The sequence below is a fragment of the Neoarius graeffei genome, chromosome 14 (assembly GCF_027579695.1).
Source record: "Neoarius graeffei isolate fNeoGra1 chromosome 14, fNeoGra1.pri, whole genome shotgun sequence".
NCBI classification, from domain to species: domain Eukaryota; kingdom Metazoa; phylum Chordata; class Actinopteri; order Siluriformes; family Ariidae; genus Neoarius; species Neoarius graeffei.
This window is the reverse complement of record NC_083582.1, coordinates 70,803,824-70,822,419: the sequence shown is the minus strand read 5'-3', so window position 1 is coordinate 70,822,419 and position 18,596 is coordinate 70,803,824. Positions and strand designations below refer to the sequence as shown.

At 41.1% G+C, this 18,596-nt stretch overlaps 1 protein-coding gene across 2 annotated transcripts in view; it reads left to right on the top strand.

The window, feature by feature from the left end:
* Nucleotides 1–2,188: 2,188 nt before the first annotated feature.
* The window catches only part of fdxr (ferredoxin reductase), a 96,270-nt gene continuing 79,862 nt past the window's right edge, over nucleotides 2,189–18,596 (top strand). Inside the window, exons 1-2 of one of the 2 annotated variants that reach the window (XM_060940289.1) lie at nucleotides 2,189–2,693; nucleotides 5,950–6,044. In XM_060940289.1, the coding sequence (XP_060796272.1) occupies nucleotides 2,612–2,693; nucleotides 5,950–6,044 (177 nt within the window). In that variant the 5' untranslated portion in view covers nucleotides 2,189–2,611. Of the gene's footprint in view, nucleotides 2,694–5,949; nucleotides 6,045–6,173; nucleotides 6,213–18,596 lie in introns of those variants that run through there. The other variant, XM_060940290.1, reaches the window with a different exon arrangement.

The window sequence follows — 18,596 nt, the reverse complement described above, 5'->3', positions numbered from 1 at the left end:
TTTTGCCGCTAATCAATGGAAGCTTGACTGAGTCGTTCCTCCCTTCCCCCATAGGTGATAATGCATTTGGCAAGGATCTGCTCATTTGAGACTTTGATAGCAAATCAACTTCAACTCAATGGCCACTTTATTAGGAATACTTACACGCACACACGATAGCAATTAGCATATAAGCATTCACGTGTTACCATGCTAGCTGTTAGCATGTTACCCATTATGATATCATGCCTGCTGTTAGCTCGCGAGTTGTTAGCATGTTATCATGAGAGCTGTTAACATGTTAGGATTAGCATGGTAGCATGCAGAGTTCGCATGTTTGCTGTTAGCGAGTTCGCCTGAGCATGTTTGCATGCTAACTGTTAGCATGTCACCCTCAGCGTGTTAGCATGCTAAAAGTTAACATACTAGCCATTAACATGTTAGCCTGTTAGCTGTTAGCATGATAGCTGTCAGCATATTAGCCTTAAAGTGTTAGAATTTTAACAAATAGCATGTTAATCATTAGCATGTTAGAATGCTAGCTGTTAGCATGTTAGCATTAACATGTTAACATGCTAGCTTTTAGCATGTTAGTACGCTAACTGTTAGCATGCTAGTTGTTAGCATGTTGGCATGCTAGCTTTTAGCATGATAGCTGTTCTGCTACAGCTCAGCAAGCACACTTTGCATTTTCTCTGCTGAAATGCAGCCTAGTTTTTGTATTACACTACCTATTTGCACGACATTTACCTTTATTTTGTACTATACTGTTTTTTTTTGTTGCTTTTTTGCTTTTATTTTGCACTATATTGCCTTTACTTTGTATTACTTCTTCCGCCTATTTATTTATTCGTAATTGGCATTCATGGTGGACAACAAACTAAGAATTTCATTGTGCAAGAGGACATGTCCTTACTGTGCATATGACAATAACTTGAACTAAAGCTGCTTCTCTAACCATTAGGCCATGGCTTCTCGAGTCTTTTTATTTTTACCTTGTATTGTATGAGTGTTCTGGATCCATCCATCCATCCATCATCTGTAACTGCTTATCCTGTGCAGGCAAGCTGGAGCCTATCCCAGCTGACTACGGGCGAAAGGCGGGGTACACCCTGGACAAGTCGCCAGGTCATCACAGGGCTGACACATAGACACAGACAACCATTCACACTCACATTCACACCTACGGTCAATTTAGAGTCACCAGTTAACCTAACCTGCATGTCTTTGGACTGTGGGGGAAACCGGAGCACCCGGAGGAAACCCACGCGGACACGGGGAGAACATGCAAACTCCGCACAGAAAGGCCCCCGTCGGCGACGGGGCTTGAACCCAGAACCTTCTTGCTGTGAGGCGATGGTGCTAACCACTACACCACCAATAAGAAATCATATCAAGTAAAATATGAGCTGATGAAAATTGACTATAAATGATGGTTTAATAAACAAACAAACAAACAAACTCTTGGTAAAGCACACTCTCAGCATCACCCAAAACTGAAGTGTGAAATCTTCTCATCTCATCTCATTATCTCTAGCCGCTTTATCCTTCTACAGGGTCGCAGGCAAGCTGGAGCCTATCCCAGCTGACTACGGGCGAAAGGCGAGGTACACCCTGGACAAGTCGCCAGGTCATCACAGGGCTGACACATAGACACAGACAACCATTCACACCTACGGTCAATTTAGAGTCACCAGTTAACCTAACCTGCATGTCTTTGGACTGTGGGGGAAACCGGAGCACCCAGAGGAAACCCACGCGGACACGGGGAGAACATGCAAACTCCACACAGAAAGGCCCTCGCCGGCCCCGGGGCTCGAACCCAGAACCTTCTTGCTGTGAGGTGATGGTGCTAACCACTACACCACCAATAAGAAATCATATCAAGTAAACTATGAGCTGATGAAAATTGACTATAAATGATGGTTTAATAAACAAACAAACAAACAAACTCTTGGTAAAGCACACTCTCAGCATCACCCAAAACTGAAGTGTGAAGTCTTCTGCACTGGAAATGGTGTTATCAGATCACAGGTAAAGACAGATAGATGTGTAAATCTGCATTTTATTCGCACACTATGAGCTGAGATAAGAAGACAAGGTCTGCTTGTGTCCTTGTTTTGACAGATTTTTTCGCCTTGGGCCTGAATTCAAGGCCAGACCAAACTAGGAACCTTTAAAGCCGGAACGTTGTTGCACACGGATCGTTTTGAGCGACGGATCCGCTCTTGTTTTATGATAATAAGTGCTTCAGTTTGTAATTCATTTGCGGTTTTTGTTATTATTTTTGAAGTGTCACGTTGGGCAAGCTGCATGAGCATCTGTCGCCTCGAAATGGCAAAACATGGTGCTATGCGGTTGTTTTAATCTTGAACTAATCCTGAATAGTCGAACAAAGTCCGGTTTAGAGAGTTCTTCAAAAGTGAATGGAAATATAGGGGACTCGGTTACAGGAGCAAGTCTGAGGATCATGAAAGGATATTAGCGGTTTTTTAAAAGCTGAAAGAGTGTGATTCTGCACAAATATTAAAAGGAAGGGGAGAAGATCCATATGCATCTTATTATCCATCGCTACAGGTCGTTATTCAGCAGAACAGCTCATATCCATCCATCCAGGTCGACCTTCTGAAACATGAGGAACATAAAGAGATCCTTTCTTGCCTTGCACAATCTGCTGCAGGCATCAAGATGTCCATGTGCTCTTTCATCATCGGGTAAAGAAGATTTATTTGTGCCACTTGACAGCTTTGCAATTAAATAAATCACAGTGTCTTCCTCAGGACTTTATAGAAGAGTTTAAAAAAAGGCATAGCACTTCATAATGATGAGAAAATATCTAATTATGGCTTTGTATCTCATAATTATGTGATACCATGTCATAATTCTGACTTATTATATCGTACTGTATCATAATGAACGTTTTCTCAAAAAGTATTATTATGGGAACTTCAGTTATAAAGTGAGACACTTTCTCATTTATTATTATTATTATTATTATTATTATTATGAGAAAACAAATCATAATTATGGCAAAGCCATGGCTTAAAGTTTAGAGAAGCAGCTTTGGGATCATAAAGGTCGCCGGTTCGATTCCCCTGGACCAGCAGGAATGGCTGAAGTGCCCTTGAGCAAGGCATGTAACCCCTAACTCCCATTTAATGTAATGTAATGTCAAGACGTCCATGAACTCTGCACTGAAATACCATTTCCCTCAGGCATTGATAGAGAGAAAAATTACAAAACAAGGTATATAAATAACGATCTACAGCTATGTAAGTAACATTTAGGCTACATCCACACAACAACGGCAACGAGATTTTTTTTTTTTTTTTAGCGGGTAAAAAAAATATCGCGTCCACATGGGCAACGGATCAGTAAAATATCAGGTGCAACGCTTGCTGAAAACGATGCAATACACATGCCACACCTCTACGTGCGCTGTAAGACGGTCCCATCGGAGACACCAGAACAATAGAAGAAGTAGGACGCATGCGCATAAACCCCTTCTTCTACCCGGCATGAATGAGTGGGTGCTGCTTGTTCTAGTCATGTGGTTGTGACGTCATCATAAACAAATCCGTTCTACTCATCCAGACGACTTCACAACGGCGCCGTTGCCAGATTTTTCCACTCTGGAAACCGTTCTCAAAAAATATCGTTTTGGGGCACCCAAAACGCCGGTGCCGTGTGGACGCCAGGCCGAAACGATAAAAAATGTTATCGGATTCACCTGAATCCGTTGCCGTGTGGACAGGGCCTTAGTGATCTAAACGTATCGCTATCTAAGTATAATTGGCAAGATAAAGACAGGTGCAAAGTGATAGTGTATTCGTTCGTATGCAAATTAAGAAGAAGAAGCCTTTATTTGTCACATGTACACTTCAAGTACAGTGAAATTCATTCTCTGGATTTAACCCATCTGAAGCAGTGAACACACGGACACCCAGAGCAGTGGGCAGCCACACTACAGCGCCCGGGGAGCAGTCAGGGGTTCGGTACCTTGCTCAAGGGCGCTTCAGCCCAAGGCCAACCCACGTTAACCTAACTGCATGTCTTTGGACTGTGGGGGAAACCGGAGCACCCGGAGGAAACCCACGCAGACACGGGGAGAACATGCAAACTCCACACAGAAAGGCCCCCACTGGCCGCTGGGCTCGAACCCAGAACCTTCTTGCTGTGAGGCGACAGCGCTAACCACTACACCACCGTGCCGCCCCAAATGTGCAACAATACAAGAGACGAGTTCAAGTATTTTCCAGGACATTACAAACAAGACAATACAAGACAAGTGCAAAGTGAGCATTGTGCATGTGTGGAGACATGGATGAGAAACTGTAGTTTCAGTTTGAACTGTGAATTCTTCAGGGTAACCACGAGGTGATGATTGACTGCCTGCCTGGGGGAAGAAGCTGTCTAGCAGTGACTATTCAGATGCTACCTTCTGCCAGACAGATGCAGTTAGAACAGTGTATGGACAGTGTAACATGATGGATGATCTCGTTATTATGACTTAGAAAGCGCCATTTATGAGATGATCTTATATGCCCCGAGACAGAAAGTCATAATTACGAGAGCATTATCTCATTTTTATGGTGGCAGAAATGGGCTTCCATAGGAGTTGATTGTATTGTGTACGAAATTATTCAAATCCATCATCATCATTGTGTGTGTTGCTCATTTTCCTTTAATAGATTTCTTTTTGTATTGTTTTTGTCACAGCTTGTGCACATTTTATCGATACACTTCACCAGACTTTTGGCATACGGGTTCAAAGTACAGTTCCTCATGTACACACCTTGCGCCAAGCCTGTAAAAGTTGCAGTAATGTTTTCCACAAATGTCTGTTAGGGTTGGAAAGAATATGCATGAAAGAAACAGAAATGGCAACACATTATTTTACATTATTTTATAGCATTTAAGGAACTGTGCTTAAGGGAAGTGTGTTGATTGATTTAAGAGTGACGCACCTTTATTAAACTGTGTTGCAAATCATGCCTTCAGATCATCTCGTGCTGGTTTTCTCCAAATTTTATGTCTGAAATATAAAAATAATGGTCCAGCAGTGCTTTTTCCTTTTATGCACCAAAGATCTGCAGCACATTATCATGAGACTTTGCTCAGGCTCCACTGATCACTCATTTAAAAAAAAAAAAAAGCCAACCAAACAAAAAGCTAAGAAACATGTTTTTGTTTCACTTTGGCTTTTAAGTCAACTAGCTTTTATTATTTGCATGATCGTTCCTCGCATTATTTATTTTACTTTACTTTTGTATTTTAATTATTGTACTTTAATTATATTTTTTATTTTATTTTCTTCTCCCTTTCACTGCTATCATTATTATATAGAATAATTGCTATTATAATTATGATTAACTATAATTAAATATTATAATAAACTAATAACTCACTATATTAAATATTGATATTCTTAAATATTATAATTAAATATTAAAATTAAATACAATCATTATAATAAATCTTATAAATTGTCATTATTATAAAACATACAGTGAACTACTATAATAAACAATTATATTACAAAATATTAGATATTACTTATAATTATTTTTATAAATATAATTAATAATAATAAGTACAGTGAACTACTATAATTGATAATTAAATAATAAATTAACAATAAACTATCATGTTACTAAATATTAATATCAGATATTATTTATAATTTAATATTATAATTTCTAATAATTATTTTTAATATTATTATTATTAATAAAAATACAGTGAACCACTATAGTAATTTAATATTATAATAAATTAATATTTAAATATGTATTATAATAATATTGGATATTATTAATTCTGATTAAATGTTATAAATAAATACTATGAATAATAATAATAATAATAATAATAATAATTATTATCTCTAGCCGCTTTATCCTGTTCTACAGGGTCATTATTATTATTATTATTATTATTATTATTATTATTATTTTGCTTCCTTTTCAGCACTTAGGCGATTCTCTGCATGTGCCTCGAGTCCAAAAGTGTGTATTGTGGGAGGAGGTCCTGCAGGCTTTTACACCGCACAACATCTCCTCAAGGTTAGTTTCCATTAATAACAATATCTCATGACCGTTAGTTAAATCACCAGTGAACTACACAGACCCTGTGGCTGTCTGGGAACGACTTCCTTTGGTCATCATGTTAATGCCTGTGATTTATTTGCTTAGATTTGGCCAGCTGGTGTTGCGTAGGCCATGATGAGAAAGGTGAGAGTTGTGAAGGAGTTCATGAGGATCACACTTTTACATGTGCATGTTGCATTTCAGTGTTGTGTGCCATAGTTTTGTACTCTTGATTAACTCTAAGCCAAAGTAAATAGCGCACTGTACCTTTAAGTGTGTGTGTGTGTGACTGATGGCAGCAGTTTGGAATTTCATTTGCTCATAAGAAGATAAGGATGGGGGATTTTTTTTTTCCCCAGATGAATGAAAAAATATCAAAATTTTTAGAACAGGTAACACGGGCAGATGGCAAAGCAACTGACAAAAACCAACCAAATCAAAGACCTATGAAGCAAAATGCATCAAAACTTGACACACAGGTCCGGAATGAGACACAACCCTCATGAGTTGCTGTTGAATTCTGTTATTTCTTTAAAAGATCCATTTCTTTTAAGTCCAAAGGATTTACCGAACCGAAGAAGAAGAACTTTATTCATCACACGTACACTTGTGAAATTCCTCCCTGCATTTAACCCATCTGAAGCAGTGAACACACACATGTGAGCAGTGAGCGCACACGCATACGCAGAGCAGTGGGCAGCCATGCGACAGCACCTGGGGAGCAGTTGGGGGTTAGGTGCCTGGCTCGAACCCAGAACCTTCTTGCTGTGAGGCAATAGTGCTAACCACTACACCACTGTGCTGCCCTTAAATTAGTCTTCAAAAAAAAAAAAAAGGCAGCCTCTGCCCTCATACCTGTTACTCGTGAAATAGTGTTCATAGAAAGGAGTTGGGAAAGAACCGACAGCGTTAACTTTCATTTCTATGCTGCTGGTACATTGGAGAGTTTCAGTGGCAGAGCTGCACAAAAGTAGAAGACAATGTCGAACACAGCCCTCATTTTTGAAATTGAACCACAAAACAAGAATGGTCCTTTTGAACTCATTATTTGTGCGTGATAAGACAAGGGACATGAACTTAAACGACAAAAGAAGGTTTTGGATTCGGGTTGACTTTATAGACTTTAAAGATTGGATGAATAGATGCATGTTTAACCCCGACATATTCAAGCTTTTGCAGTTGTGCTTATAACCTTTAAAACCCTTAACGTGTATAGGATCAGTGTAGTTTGCTGATCTCCTGAAGCAGTGGTGATGTAGAGCTCAGCTGGTGGAAGATATTTTTCTGACACGTCCGTAAACATTTGAATAGTGTATTCGAGATCGTTAGGAAACGCACTGTAGTTCTATTAATACGGATTTATCCTGGTCTAGTTGGAGTTCACGGGTCCTTTATCTTATTTAATCCAATTTTTATTAGCTCATCCAGTTGAAGGCCAAGTCAGATGGGCTTATGCGATCATGCGTCATCCGTCGTCATTGTCCGTCTACAATTTACAAAAATCACTACTTCTCCAACAGGCTTGATCTGATTTCAATAAAACTCGCATATAATGTTCCCCAGGTGGGTGTGCATAAAAGTTGTCAAGATGGTGGCACCACCTGTAATATTTAACATTTTATTGGTGTCTTGACTGGTATGAGCTACAGCCTCATTGGGGCTAATTTTTATCCCCCGCTGGCCGAAAGGCCCAAAGGGGGATTACGTTGTACCCAGGAAGGGTACTCACTTTCTGAAATCAACTCCTCTCACAATTTTTGGAGGAATTTCACCAAACTTGGCAGGATTCTTTGTTATATGTCGATACTCTGCATATTGTAATTTTGTTAAGTTCGGTCACATTTTACCAGAGTTACAGCCCTTGATTAACACAATTATACTTTGACAATTTCATGAGAGTGTGTTTTCCTACTGACAGTTATACGCATCTTGAAATTTCGTTTAATTTGGGAAATTTTTTTACCAGAGTTACAGCCCTTGATTAACAACCTTGTACTTTGACAATTTCATGAAGGTGTGCTCATCTTCTGACATCAACTCCTCTCACAATTTTTGGACGAATTTCTCGAAGCTTGGCAAAAGGCCTTGTTATATGACGGTAATACGCAGATTGCGATTTAATTTCGTTTGTGAAAATTTTCCCAGAGTTTTGACCCTTGATTAAATAACTTGTACTTTGAGAATTTCATGAAGGTGTGCATTCTTCTGAAATCAACTCCTCTCACAATTTTTGGAGGAATTTCACCAAACTTGGCAAAAGGCTTTGTTATATAACAGTTATACGCAGATTGAAATTTTGTTTAATTTGGGCAGATTTTACCAGAGTTATGCCCTTGATTATTAACAAACTTGTACTTTGGCAATTTCATCAAGGTGTGCTTGCTTTCTGAAATCAACTTCCCTCACAATTTTTATTATCTCCCGTTGGCCGAAAGGCCCGAAGGGGGATTATGTCGTGGCGATGTCCATCCTAGGAAGTATACTCACTTTCTGAACCCAACTCCTCTCACAATTTTTGGAGGAATTTCACGAAACTTGACAGGATTCTTTGTTATATGTCGGTAATACGCATATTGCAATTTCGTTCAGTTCAGTCGCATTTTACCGGAGTTATGGCATCGTTGCCAGCGGGGGATATTGTGCTCTCAGAGCACTCTTGTAGTAATAATCATACTGTAGTCTGATAAATTAGACGAGCTTCCAGAAGGAGTTAAGGAAAATATCGAAAATGATTACATTTACAAAGCCAAGGTACTTTTTTTTTTTCTTTTAACTCTATTTCCGATTTTGGATTGTTAAAATGAAACTTTTTGATGAACGGGAATAAAATTCGCCCAAATGTCAAAATATCAAAGCTAACAAGGGACATGTTTTGATTCAAGCGAGAAATTCAGTGCTGTGCTGATGAACAACTCGGATCAAATGCTTTCAATGAGCTGCTGTTAGAAGAATAACTTTGGAACGATTCCTTTTATTCTTGGCTTTAACTCGGTGACTATTTGCAAAGAAAAAGAAATCTGTAGTTGTACTGATGAGGATGCAGGATGCCAGTACCCACAAATAACCCCTCCAGAGCACTAATCATCATGAGAAATCAAAGCTGGCCATCGCATTTGGAAAGGCAGTACACTTCCTTTTGGAAATTTATGTGCCTGACCAGATAACATGAGAGAAAAGTATGTTAAACAATCCCACATTTTCATCATCATGTTCTACTTGGGTTCAGTGCGATCTGTAGGAAATCCCCAACTGTGGGAAGTAAAACTTTGAGGCACAATGGGGTTTTTTTTTTGGCCACAAATGAGACCAGGAAGACTCTGAGATGCTGTTAAATTACAACGCAAGTACACTGACATTTACCTTCCACACAGTTGCACATCTATCAGTAGCTTTCCTGCGAGAGACAATGGGGGTCACCATGAGCGCCGCTTCTCCCGAATGCCAGTTTTTGAGTTCTGAGGCTGAGCGAGCCAAACGTAGCCAAGCGGAGCTAGTTACAACAACCATGTTTTAATCAGAGGATTACGTCTTTTATGTCTTTTCCTGGTTCAACATGTGCCGTCGTCAGCTGCACAAACAGACTCGGAAGACGTGTTGTCCAGCACCATACGCTGCTCGTCTGCACATGCGATTCTTGTCTTTCCACTAACCACTGCATTCTGGACCTGAATCAACAACATGAATTCAATGTAACTGTTGTTGTACCTTATTCAAACATTACACGAGTCATTTAGCTGACGTTTTTGTTCAAAGCGACTAACAGTAAGTGCCTGTAGCCAAGAGAAGCCAAGCGCAACCAGTGCTGAAGTACTAGTGTAAACAAATAGCCTACAAATACCATCCAATATCTGGAATGATCAGGGGAGTTAAGAAGTTGAAGACACTTGGACGAATACATAGACAAGGTCAGGCCTCAACGTTAACTTTTGACACCAAATGGCCTCAAAACATTTTTGCCTCCCTTTAATTTCCTTTTGCCCTAAAATTTTGGGAGATGCTTTTGGAGGAGGTTCATCTTGGGGTGGTTTGGATTTTGATTTCATACTGAATATTGACGCCTGCTTTGACATCTCACCACTGGAAAAAAAAAATGATGATGATTTTCTATCCCTCAATCCACCCATTCCCTCCCCTCCCATCATAGAATAGAATAGAAATAGAATAGAAAGCCTTTATTGTCATTATACAAGTACAATGAGATTTAAAGCTTCACCATACAGCGCACACATAAATACTAAAATAGACATAGGAAAATATGTACAATGAAACTAATATAAAACTACTACTACTAAAAAAAAAAAAAACTACTGACAACTATACATAAACTTGTGCAAGTCCCTGAAGGAACACAGGTGCATAACAGTAACAGGGTTGAGAATAAAGTGACTAGCTGCATCAAGTGATAGAGGTAGCATTGGCATGTACAGACGCCTATTTTCAGTATGTAGGCAACCCGTCTCGTCTTGTCTCGTCTTCTTCCGCTTTATCCGGGACCGGGTCGCGGAGGCAGCAGTCTAAGCATGGAAGCCCAAACTTCCCTCTCCCCAGACACCTCGGTCAGCTCCTCGGGAAGAACACCGAGGCATTCCCAGGCCAGCCAAGAGACGTAGTCCCTCCAGCGTGTCCTGGGTCTTCCTGGGGGGACATGCCTGGAACACCTCCCCAGGGAGGCGTCCAGGAGGCATCCGAAAAAGATGCCCGAGCCACCTCAGCTGGTTCCTCTCGATGTGGAGGAGCAGCGGCTCTACTCCGAGCTCCTCCCGAGTGACTGTGCTTCTCACCCTATCTCTGAGGGAGCGCCCAGCCACCCTGCGAAGGAAACTCATTTCGGCCGCTTGTATCCGCGATCTTGTTCTTTCGGTCATTACCCAAAGCTCATGACCATAGGTGTAGGCAACCCAAAAAAAAAAAAAAGATCTGACTTGATGATAGTGCAATAAGACAGTTTACAGATAGCTATGATATTAACAGTGCAAATATGACAGTTTACAGTACTTAAAATGACAAGAAAGTGGATGTCTAAGAACAGATGAACTGACTTGATATGATAGTCTTGTGGCATTTACAGTGCAAATATGACAGTTTACAGTCTGACAAGGAGAGACTAGGTTGAGATCAAGTGGTAAGCAGCATTGTGGTGATGGTGACCTTGTCAGTGGTGTTCAAGCATGACAGTTCCTCAGTGCAAACTTGAGTTGAGTATTGTGACAGCTCTTGGAAAGAAACCGTCCCTGAGTCTGTTTGTTTTGGCTGGTATGGCCCTGTAGCGCCTGCCAGAGGGCAACAGGTCGAAGAGGTGGAAGCCAGGGTGTGTATAGTCTCTTTATGATGCTCTTTGCCCTGCCTAGGCACCGGGAGTTGTAGATGGTGGACAAAGGAGGTAAAGGGCAGCCTATGATCTTTTGTGCTGTGTTAGTCACCCTCTGCAGTCTTTTTCTGTCCGCTTCTGTGCAGCTCGAGTGCCACACTGACGCAGCATAGGTCAGCAGGCTCTCAATGGCTGACCGGTAGAAGGTCACCAGCAGTTTTGTGTCAATCAATCATCCCTCCCTCCATCCATCACCCCCCCTCCCCCCAATCATCTTCACTTCACGTGCATGATGGGTCAATGTCAAATGATAAATGGGGTAAGATATATTTATCTACAGGATAATACACAATGTAAATGATTTATATATTTACTGTAGAGGGTGTGGTTTACTATTTGAGACACAAAAGCATGTCTTTCTATTCATTAAACGTACTTACCACTAGGTTTTTTATTTTTACACACACACACACACACACACACACACACATTACAGTTAGGTCCATAAATATTTGGACAGAGACTACATTTTTCTAATTTTGGTTCTGTACATTACCACAATGAATTTTGAACAAAACAATTCAGATGCAGTTGAAGTTCAGACTTTCAGCTTGAATCCAGTGGGTTGAACAAAATGATTCCATAAAAATGTGAGGAACTAAAGCATTTTTTAAACACAATCCCTTCATTTCAGGGGCTCAAAAGTAATTGGACAAATTAAATACTTGTAAATAAAATGTTCATTTCTAATACTTGGTTGAAAACCCTTTGTTGGCAATGACTGCCTGAAGTCTTGAACTCATGGACATCACCAGACGCTGCATTTCCTCCTTTTTAATGCTCTGCCAGGCCTTTACTGCAGCGGTTTTCAGTTGCTGTTTGTTTGTGGGCCTTTCTGTCTGAAGTTTAGTCTTTAACAAGTGAAATGCTGCTCAATTGGGTTGAGATCAGGTGACTGACTTGGCCATTCAAGAATATTCCACTTCTTTGCTTTAATAAACTCCTGGGTTGCTTTGGCTTTATGTTTTGGGTCATTGTCCATCTGTATTATGAAACGCTGACCAATCAGTTTGGCTGGATTTGAGCACACAGTACGTCTCTGAATACCTCAGAATTCATCCGGCTGCTTCTGTCCTGTGTCACATCATCAATAAACACTAGTGACCCAGTGCCACTGGCAGCCATGCATGCCCAAGCCATCACACTGCCTCCGCCGTGTTTTACAGATGATGTGGTATGCTTTGGATCATGAGCTGTACCACGCCTTCACCATACTTTTTTCTTTCCATCATTCTGGTAGAGGTTGATCTTGGTTTCATCTGTCCAAAGAATGTTCTTCCAGAACTGTGCTGGCTTTTTTTAGATGCTTTTTAGCAAAGTCCAATCTAGCCTTTTTATTCTTGAGGCTTATGAGTGGCTTGCACCGTGCAGTGAACCCTCTGTATTTACTTTCATGCAGTCTTCTCTTTAGGGTAGATTTGGATATTGATACGCCTACCTCCTGGAGAGTCTTGTTCACTTGGTTGGCTGTTGTGAAGGGGTTTCTCTTCACCGTGGAAATTATTCTGCAATCATCCACCACTGTTGTCTTCTGTGGGCGTCCAGGTCTTTTTGCATTGATGAGTTCACCAGTGCTTTCTTTCTTTCTCAGGATGTACCAAACTGTAGATTTTGCCACTCCTAATATTGTAGCAATTTCTCGGATGGGTTTTTTCCGTTTTCGCAGCTTAAGGATGGCTTGTTTCACCTGCATGGAGAGCTCCTTTGACTGCATGTTTTCTTCACAGCAAAATCTTCCAAATGCAAGCACCACACCTCAAATCAACTCCAGGCCTTTTATCTGCTTAATTGAGAATGAAGGGTATTAAAGGGTACCATCGGTACCCTTTAAGCCCACTTCAACATATTTCATAGAATAATGTTTTTTAATGAAATATAAATATATCAATACATGAAATAACAATGAAAGTGTGCTGTAAACATTCTTTTTCATAAATATGACCATCTGATCAACTGACAAACATGACAAAACAACACAGAACAATGAATCATTTCATCTAATTTTGTTTCATTTCAGGCAAGCGGATCAGCGAGTGGATTTGATCATAAGTTTTTGTTTGTATACATTTTCCACCTCAGTGTAGTTGCTGAGGTAGAATGGGCCAGCTCCCACTAGGTTTGCCTTGCACAGTATGAACTTTTTTTCCACATCTTCAACCTTCTCCCTTGAAGGGAGATGGTGCGCGTTGTTTGGGCCCCGGTCAAGAAATTTCATGACGTAAGATGTCTCACCCTCTGGTGGCGTGGACTCATTGAGGACTCGCACTATATAATATTTCGCAGGCTTGGTAAAAAGCACTGCGTAGTAAGTGTCTCTCTCTATAGTCAACTCGAGATGAGCACTTTGGCATTCATCCTTCTTGTTCTGGTCAGCTCCTTTTGTTTCTTTCCCTTGTTGTTTGTTTGTTTGTTGTTGTTGTTGTTGTTGTTTCTTCTTTTCCGTTGTACTCAATCTTTCTAATGCCTGTTCGGACGTGAGAGCCTCTCCATATTTCATGGTGGATATTCTCCGTCTTTTCTTGTCTCCTGCGTTTTCTTGTGGCATGATGCGCTTCAGAAAATACTCCTTTATCTCAGAGAGTGGTGCACAGTTGACTGCTGTAGACGTGCTCGCTGTTGCTGCAGGCACAGGCAATGGCATAGCTGGAGGCACAGATTGAGGAGTGGACAGTGGGATGGCTTCAGTGGGGTTGGAGGATTGATCTTGTGTAAATGGTGTGTTGGTCTTCACCCCCCTGATTACACCACTGGGGTTAAATGGATATATCCCAGTGCTCTGGAAACCGCTGATGATGTTCTTAGACTTTAAACCGGCATCCAGGGCACTTTTGAGCCTCTCAGGAAAGTCTTCCTTCGTAATTTTGTTCCTGCTGACCCTCGCATGCAAACGGAGTTTTTTTCGCCATTCCTTCTTCACCTCTCCGAACACAGCCCTATCCAGAGGCTGCAGATCATGCGTCAGGTGAGAGGGGAGACGCAGCAGCACTACATTGTTTGTTTTCTTTGGCCTTAACTGCAAGGCTCAGGGATACATGTGATGTATGGCCATCAAATATTAAAAGATGAGGTGAGGTCATATCTGACAGCCGAGCAGATTCCGGTAGGAAGAGATTCGTGAAGTAATCCATGAAGACCATCTTCTCCATCCAGCCATGGTCTGAAACGGCGAAGCGTGTACGGTCAGGTCCACCAACACACCAAGGACTGTACAGATGTTTACCTTTTGTACACAATCATTGGTGGGAGGAAGCGGCCTGCAGCATTCCCAGTGATACAGACGGTTATCTGCTCCCTACCACTTCCTCCTGTGCTTTGGTACACATTCTGTGAACCTCTTCGAGCTAGGACGTGTTCTGAAGCTGCGTCGGTTACAAACCCTGTCTCGTCAACATTGTAAATGTTTTGAGGCTTAGCTGTGACACCAGCCAGATCCATTTCCCTTTTGAGAAGCTCGAACCAGTTGGTTACTATGTCAGCATTGGCAGAGGCCTCCCATCTAGCTATAGAAAACTGCTGTGATTTGCGGATGGTAAGCTCAGGATGATCTCGCATGAAACGTTTGAACCATTTCCGTCCTGGCCTCCAATTAGTGAATGGGGTCTCTAGATGATGATCCAGAATGTACTCCTGAACAAGATCCATGAGTTTAGCACGGGTAAAGCCCCAACCCCAATCACAGAGGACCTGCAGAGTTTGAAAGAAGACAGAAACAACAGTGTAAGGCTCTTCAAAGTTAAATCATGTTATGAATCCTTCTGCTTAACCTGTTCTGTGCACTTTAACTTGGTTTTTCACAGCCTACCTGAAGACCAGCGCTCGAAACTAACGGTGTCCCGGGGACCATAAAAAATGTCATCGGGACACAAAATTATCATATCTGGGACAATCCCGGGACAATGGAAAAAAATAGATCTAGAAAAAAAGTTCTACATTAATATTATTTACAAAGCCGTAACACATACGTAGACATTCACCTAATTTGTCAATTTTAATTTTAAAACGTTAACAGCGAAAAATACATAGTAGCTACACTTTCGATGGACCTGCATCCGTAGGCTACAGAGCAGCGCATTCTGTTCTAGAATCTTCAGCCGGTGTCCGCATTATATGGACTTGGAATGGAATTGCTACCGCACACGCTGCGCCGACTCTTGCCAGAACAAAAATGCTTAAGTGGTTGAAGCGGACCGACCGCGGGGAAGAAACTGAAAGCCCAGACATAACGTCTCCGGGACCTTCAGGATCCAAAGTGTCATTGCCTGGTCTGCAGGCAACGCTAGCAACTGAATGAACACTGTTAGACACGTTATAAAATACAACAGGAATGATGTGGATGATATTGACGGAAGATACCGTTCAACAGAATAAGTGAGTTTTCTTGGTGTCTTTCTAGTTCAGAAAGTTTAGTCAGTCAGCAGCACAACTAGGCTCGGACCTGGCACTATGCTGATGTTGCTAACATTTGCACCCACGTTTCGGCAGCGAAAGTTCATAAAATGGATAACGGAAAGTTCATAAAAATGGATAACGGAAAGTTCATAAAAATGGATAACGGTAATGGATAACGGAAAGTTCATAAAAATGGATAACGGTAATTGGTGAAAATTATAAGTTGGCCTTATAAATGCCAACAGATATTCAAGGTATAAGTAGATGAAATGAACATAAAAGGGGTCTTATTTTCAACTAAAGTGTACTGCAGATGTAGTGAGTTGAAACATTTTCTGAATGAGCTAGTTGGCTATAAACGGTTATCTATTCATACAGTGAGATCGCCAAAGTTTAATAAACTGAAAATGCAATAACTGTAATTTTGAAGTAGATGATGTATAGGACATGTGTCACTTGTGTTTTGTGACTTATTGTAAAAATGATATAAAGGGTTCAAAATCACATAGTTACAAATATAATAGTAACTTCATATGATAATATTAACCACTGGTTATTTCAGAGAGGAAAAAAATGGGGACACTATTGCTTCCATTCGGGACAATACAACACAGAATTCGGGACCACTGGGGGACACAAAGAAAAAAAGTTAATTTCGAGCCCTGCTGAAGACACTCTGATATTTCTTTCTCTACTGCTGAACTGAAGAAGGTTTGACGTCCCTGTTGAGCCTCATCTCTGATCTTGGCATTTACTCTCTCCCTCAAAGACTTTCTGTCCACACCATATTGTTTGGCTAGCACAGATAAGTTCTTTATTTTTCCCTCACGGTAAAGGCGACATGCCTCTATCATTCTGGGACAGGTCCTGTAGTTCTTCCTCTTTGTCGACATTTCCTTGCTGTAAACAAATGATAACATTAGACTTTATATGCAACAATTCTGCACACACACTGTATGCTTTGTATTACTAGCAGCAGAATATTATTATTAGGGCCCGAGCCCTAATGGGCGAAGGCCCTATTGTTCTTGTAAGAGTTCACTATTCTTCTTCTTCTTCTTTATTTTTCTCCGCTGTTGGGCCATTTTCGGGGCGCTTGCCATGGGCGAAAACGCACGAAATTTGGCACCAGTTCCGAGAGTTGCCACCGCTACTCAGAACCAAAAGCCCAAACTTGGCCGGGGCTCAGGGCCTCTATAGCGCCCCCTAAGTCGTTGTGATTTCGGCCTCCCGCGTTAAGGTGCCTGGTTGCCATATAGTTTGTAGTAGTGGCATGCCATTTGGTACACATATGTATCTCACTAAGCCGGACAAAAATGTAATGCCAATGCATTAGCCACGCCCAACAGGAAGTGAGGTAATTTCACTTTTGTGCGAAATGCATTGCCACGAAGACGGCGCAACTCCTCCTAGACCGTTCATAGGAATGTCACCAAAATTGATACACGTCATCTACAGACATGGCTGACAAAAGTTACTAAATACCTTTCACGTAGGATCAACCGTTCAGAAGTTATACGTCAATCAATTTTCACTTCAAAATTTTACATGCTTAAAAATTCATAACAAATCTTCTAATTGCTCAAAACTGCTCATACTTCACACGCTAATCACTCATTGGGCTTCTGACATGTTACCCAATTTCTGTGATTTTTCGCCACTGGGGGCGCTATTTTTGGGCAAAAATTCCAATCTTTCCTCAAATTTGGTCAAACTTCATGGCCACCCTCTTTCTACCTCCCATGTCATGTATACCACATTTTGGGAATTTTCGTCCATGGGGGGCGCTGTTTTTGGCCGACGCAATTGCTCCAAAACGGGTTTTTGGTAAATAATTCCATAATGCTTTTCCTTCACACCACTACCTTGTGATAGTACGTTGCTGTTGTAGACACTTATTTTTCCAACTCATAATCGCTCATGTACAGCATAGCGCCACCTACTGGCATGGGAAAAACCAAAAAATTTATTCTTCAAAAATCTATATCTCATCTTCTATTTACTCAATTGTCATCAAACTTCATATGCAAACTCTTCATAGCTCACCTGACATATACGCCAAATTTTGTGCACTTTCGCCCCTGGGGGTGCTGGTTTTGGCAGACATGATATTGCAGCTTCTGATTTGTCAACCTTGGCAAGCAAACTCTTTACAAGACCCTTATTGGGGCGCTTGCCATGGTCGACAACGCACCAGATCCAGGCGGGCCTCAGGGCCTCTATAGCGCCCCCTAACGTTTTGTGATTTTTGCCTCTCGCATTAAGGTGCCTGCTTGGCATATAGTTTCTAGTTATTATTATTAGGGCCCGAGCACCGTCCAGTGCGAGACCCTATTGTTTTTGAAGGATTATTATTATTATTATTATTATTATTAGGCCCCGAGCACCGTACAGTGCGAGACCCTATTGTTGCCATGTGTCCAATTCTGTGCTTTGTCGCCATTGTGGGTGTAATGTCTCTTGCCGAAGAAGCTGTGGAAGGTTTTTCGCGGGGAAGCATGCCCCCGCCCCCCTTGGCCGCTGGCGCGAGGGCCCGTCGAGGCCGCTTGCGGCTTTAATTATTATTATTACATAACAACGTCTAATTAATGTTTATGTTTACAGTTCTACACAGAGAAGTTGATAAAAAAATATTGTATGAGGTGTGCTTGAAGAGAGAACAATAGGCTACAGGAAAAAATCCTTTCAAAATATAAGAAGTTTATGCTCACAAAACCATGCATGAAACCTGAGCTTGACTACAGCTTACAGTTACAGCAGTTATATTAAAG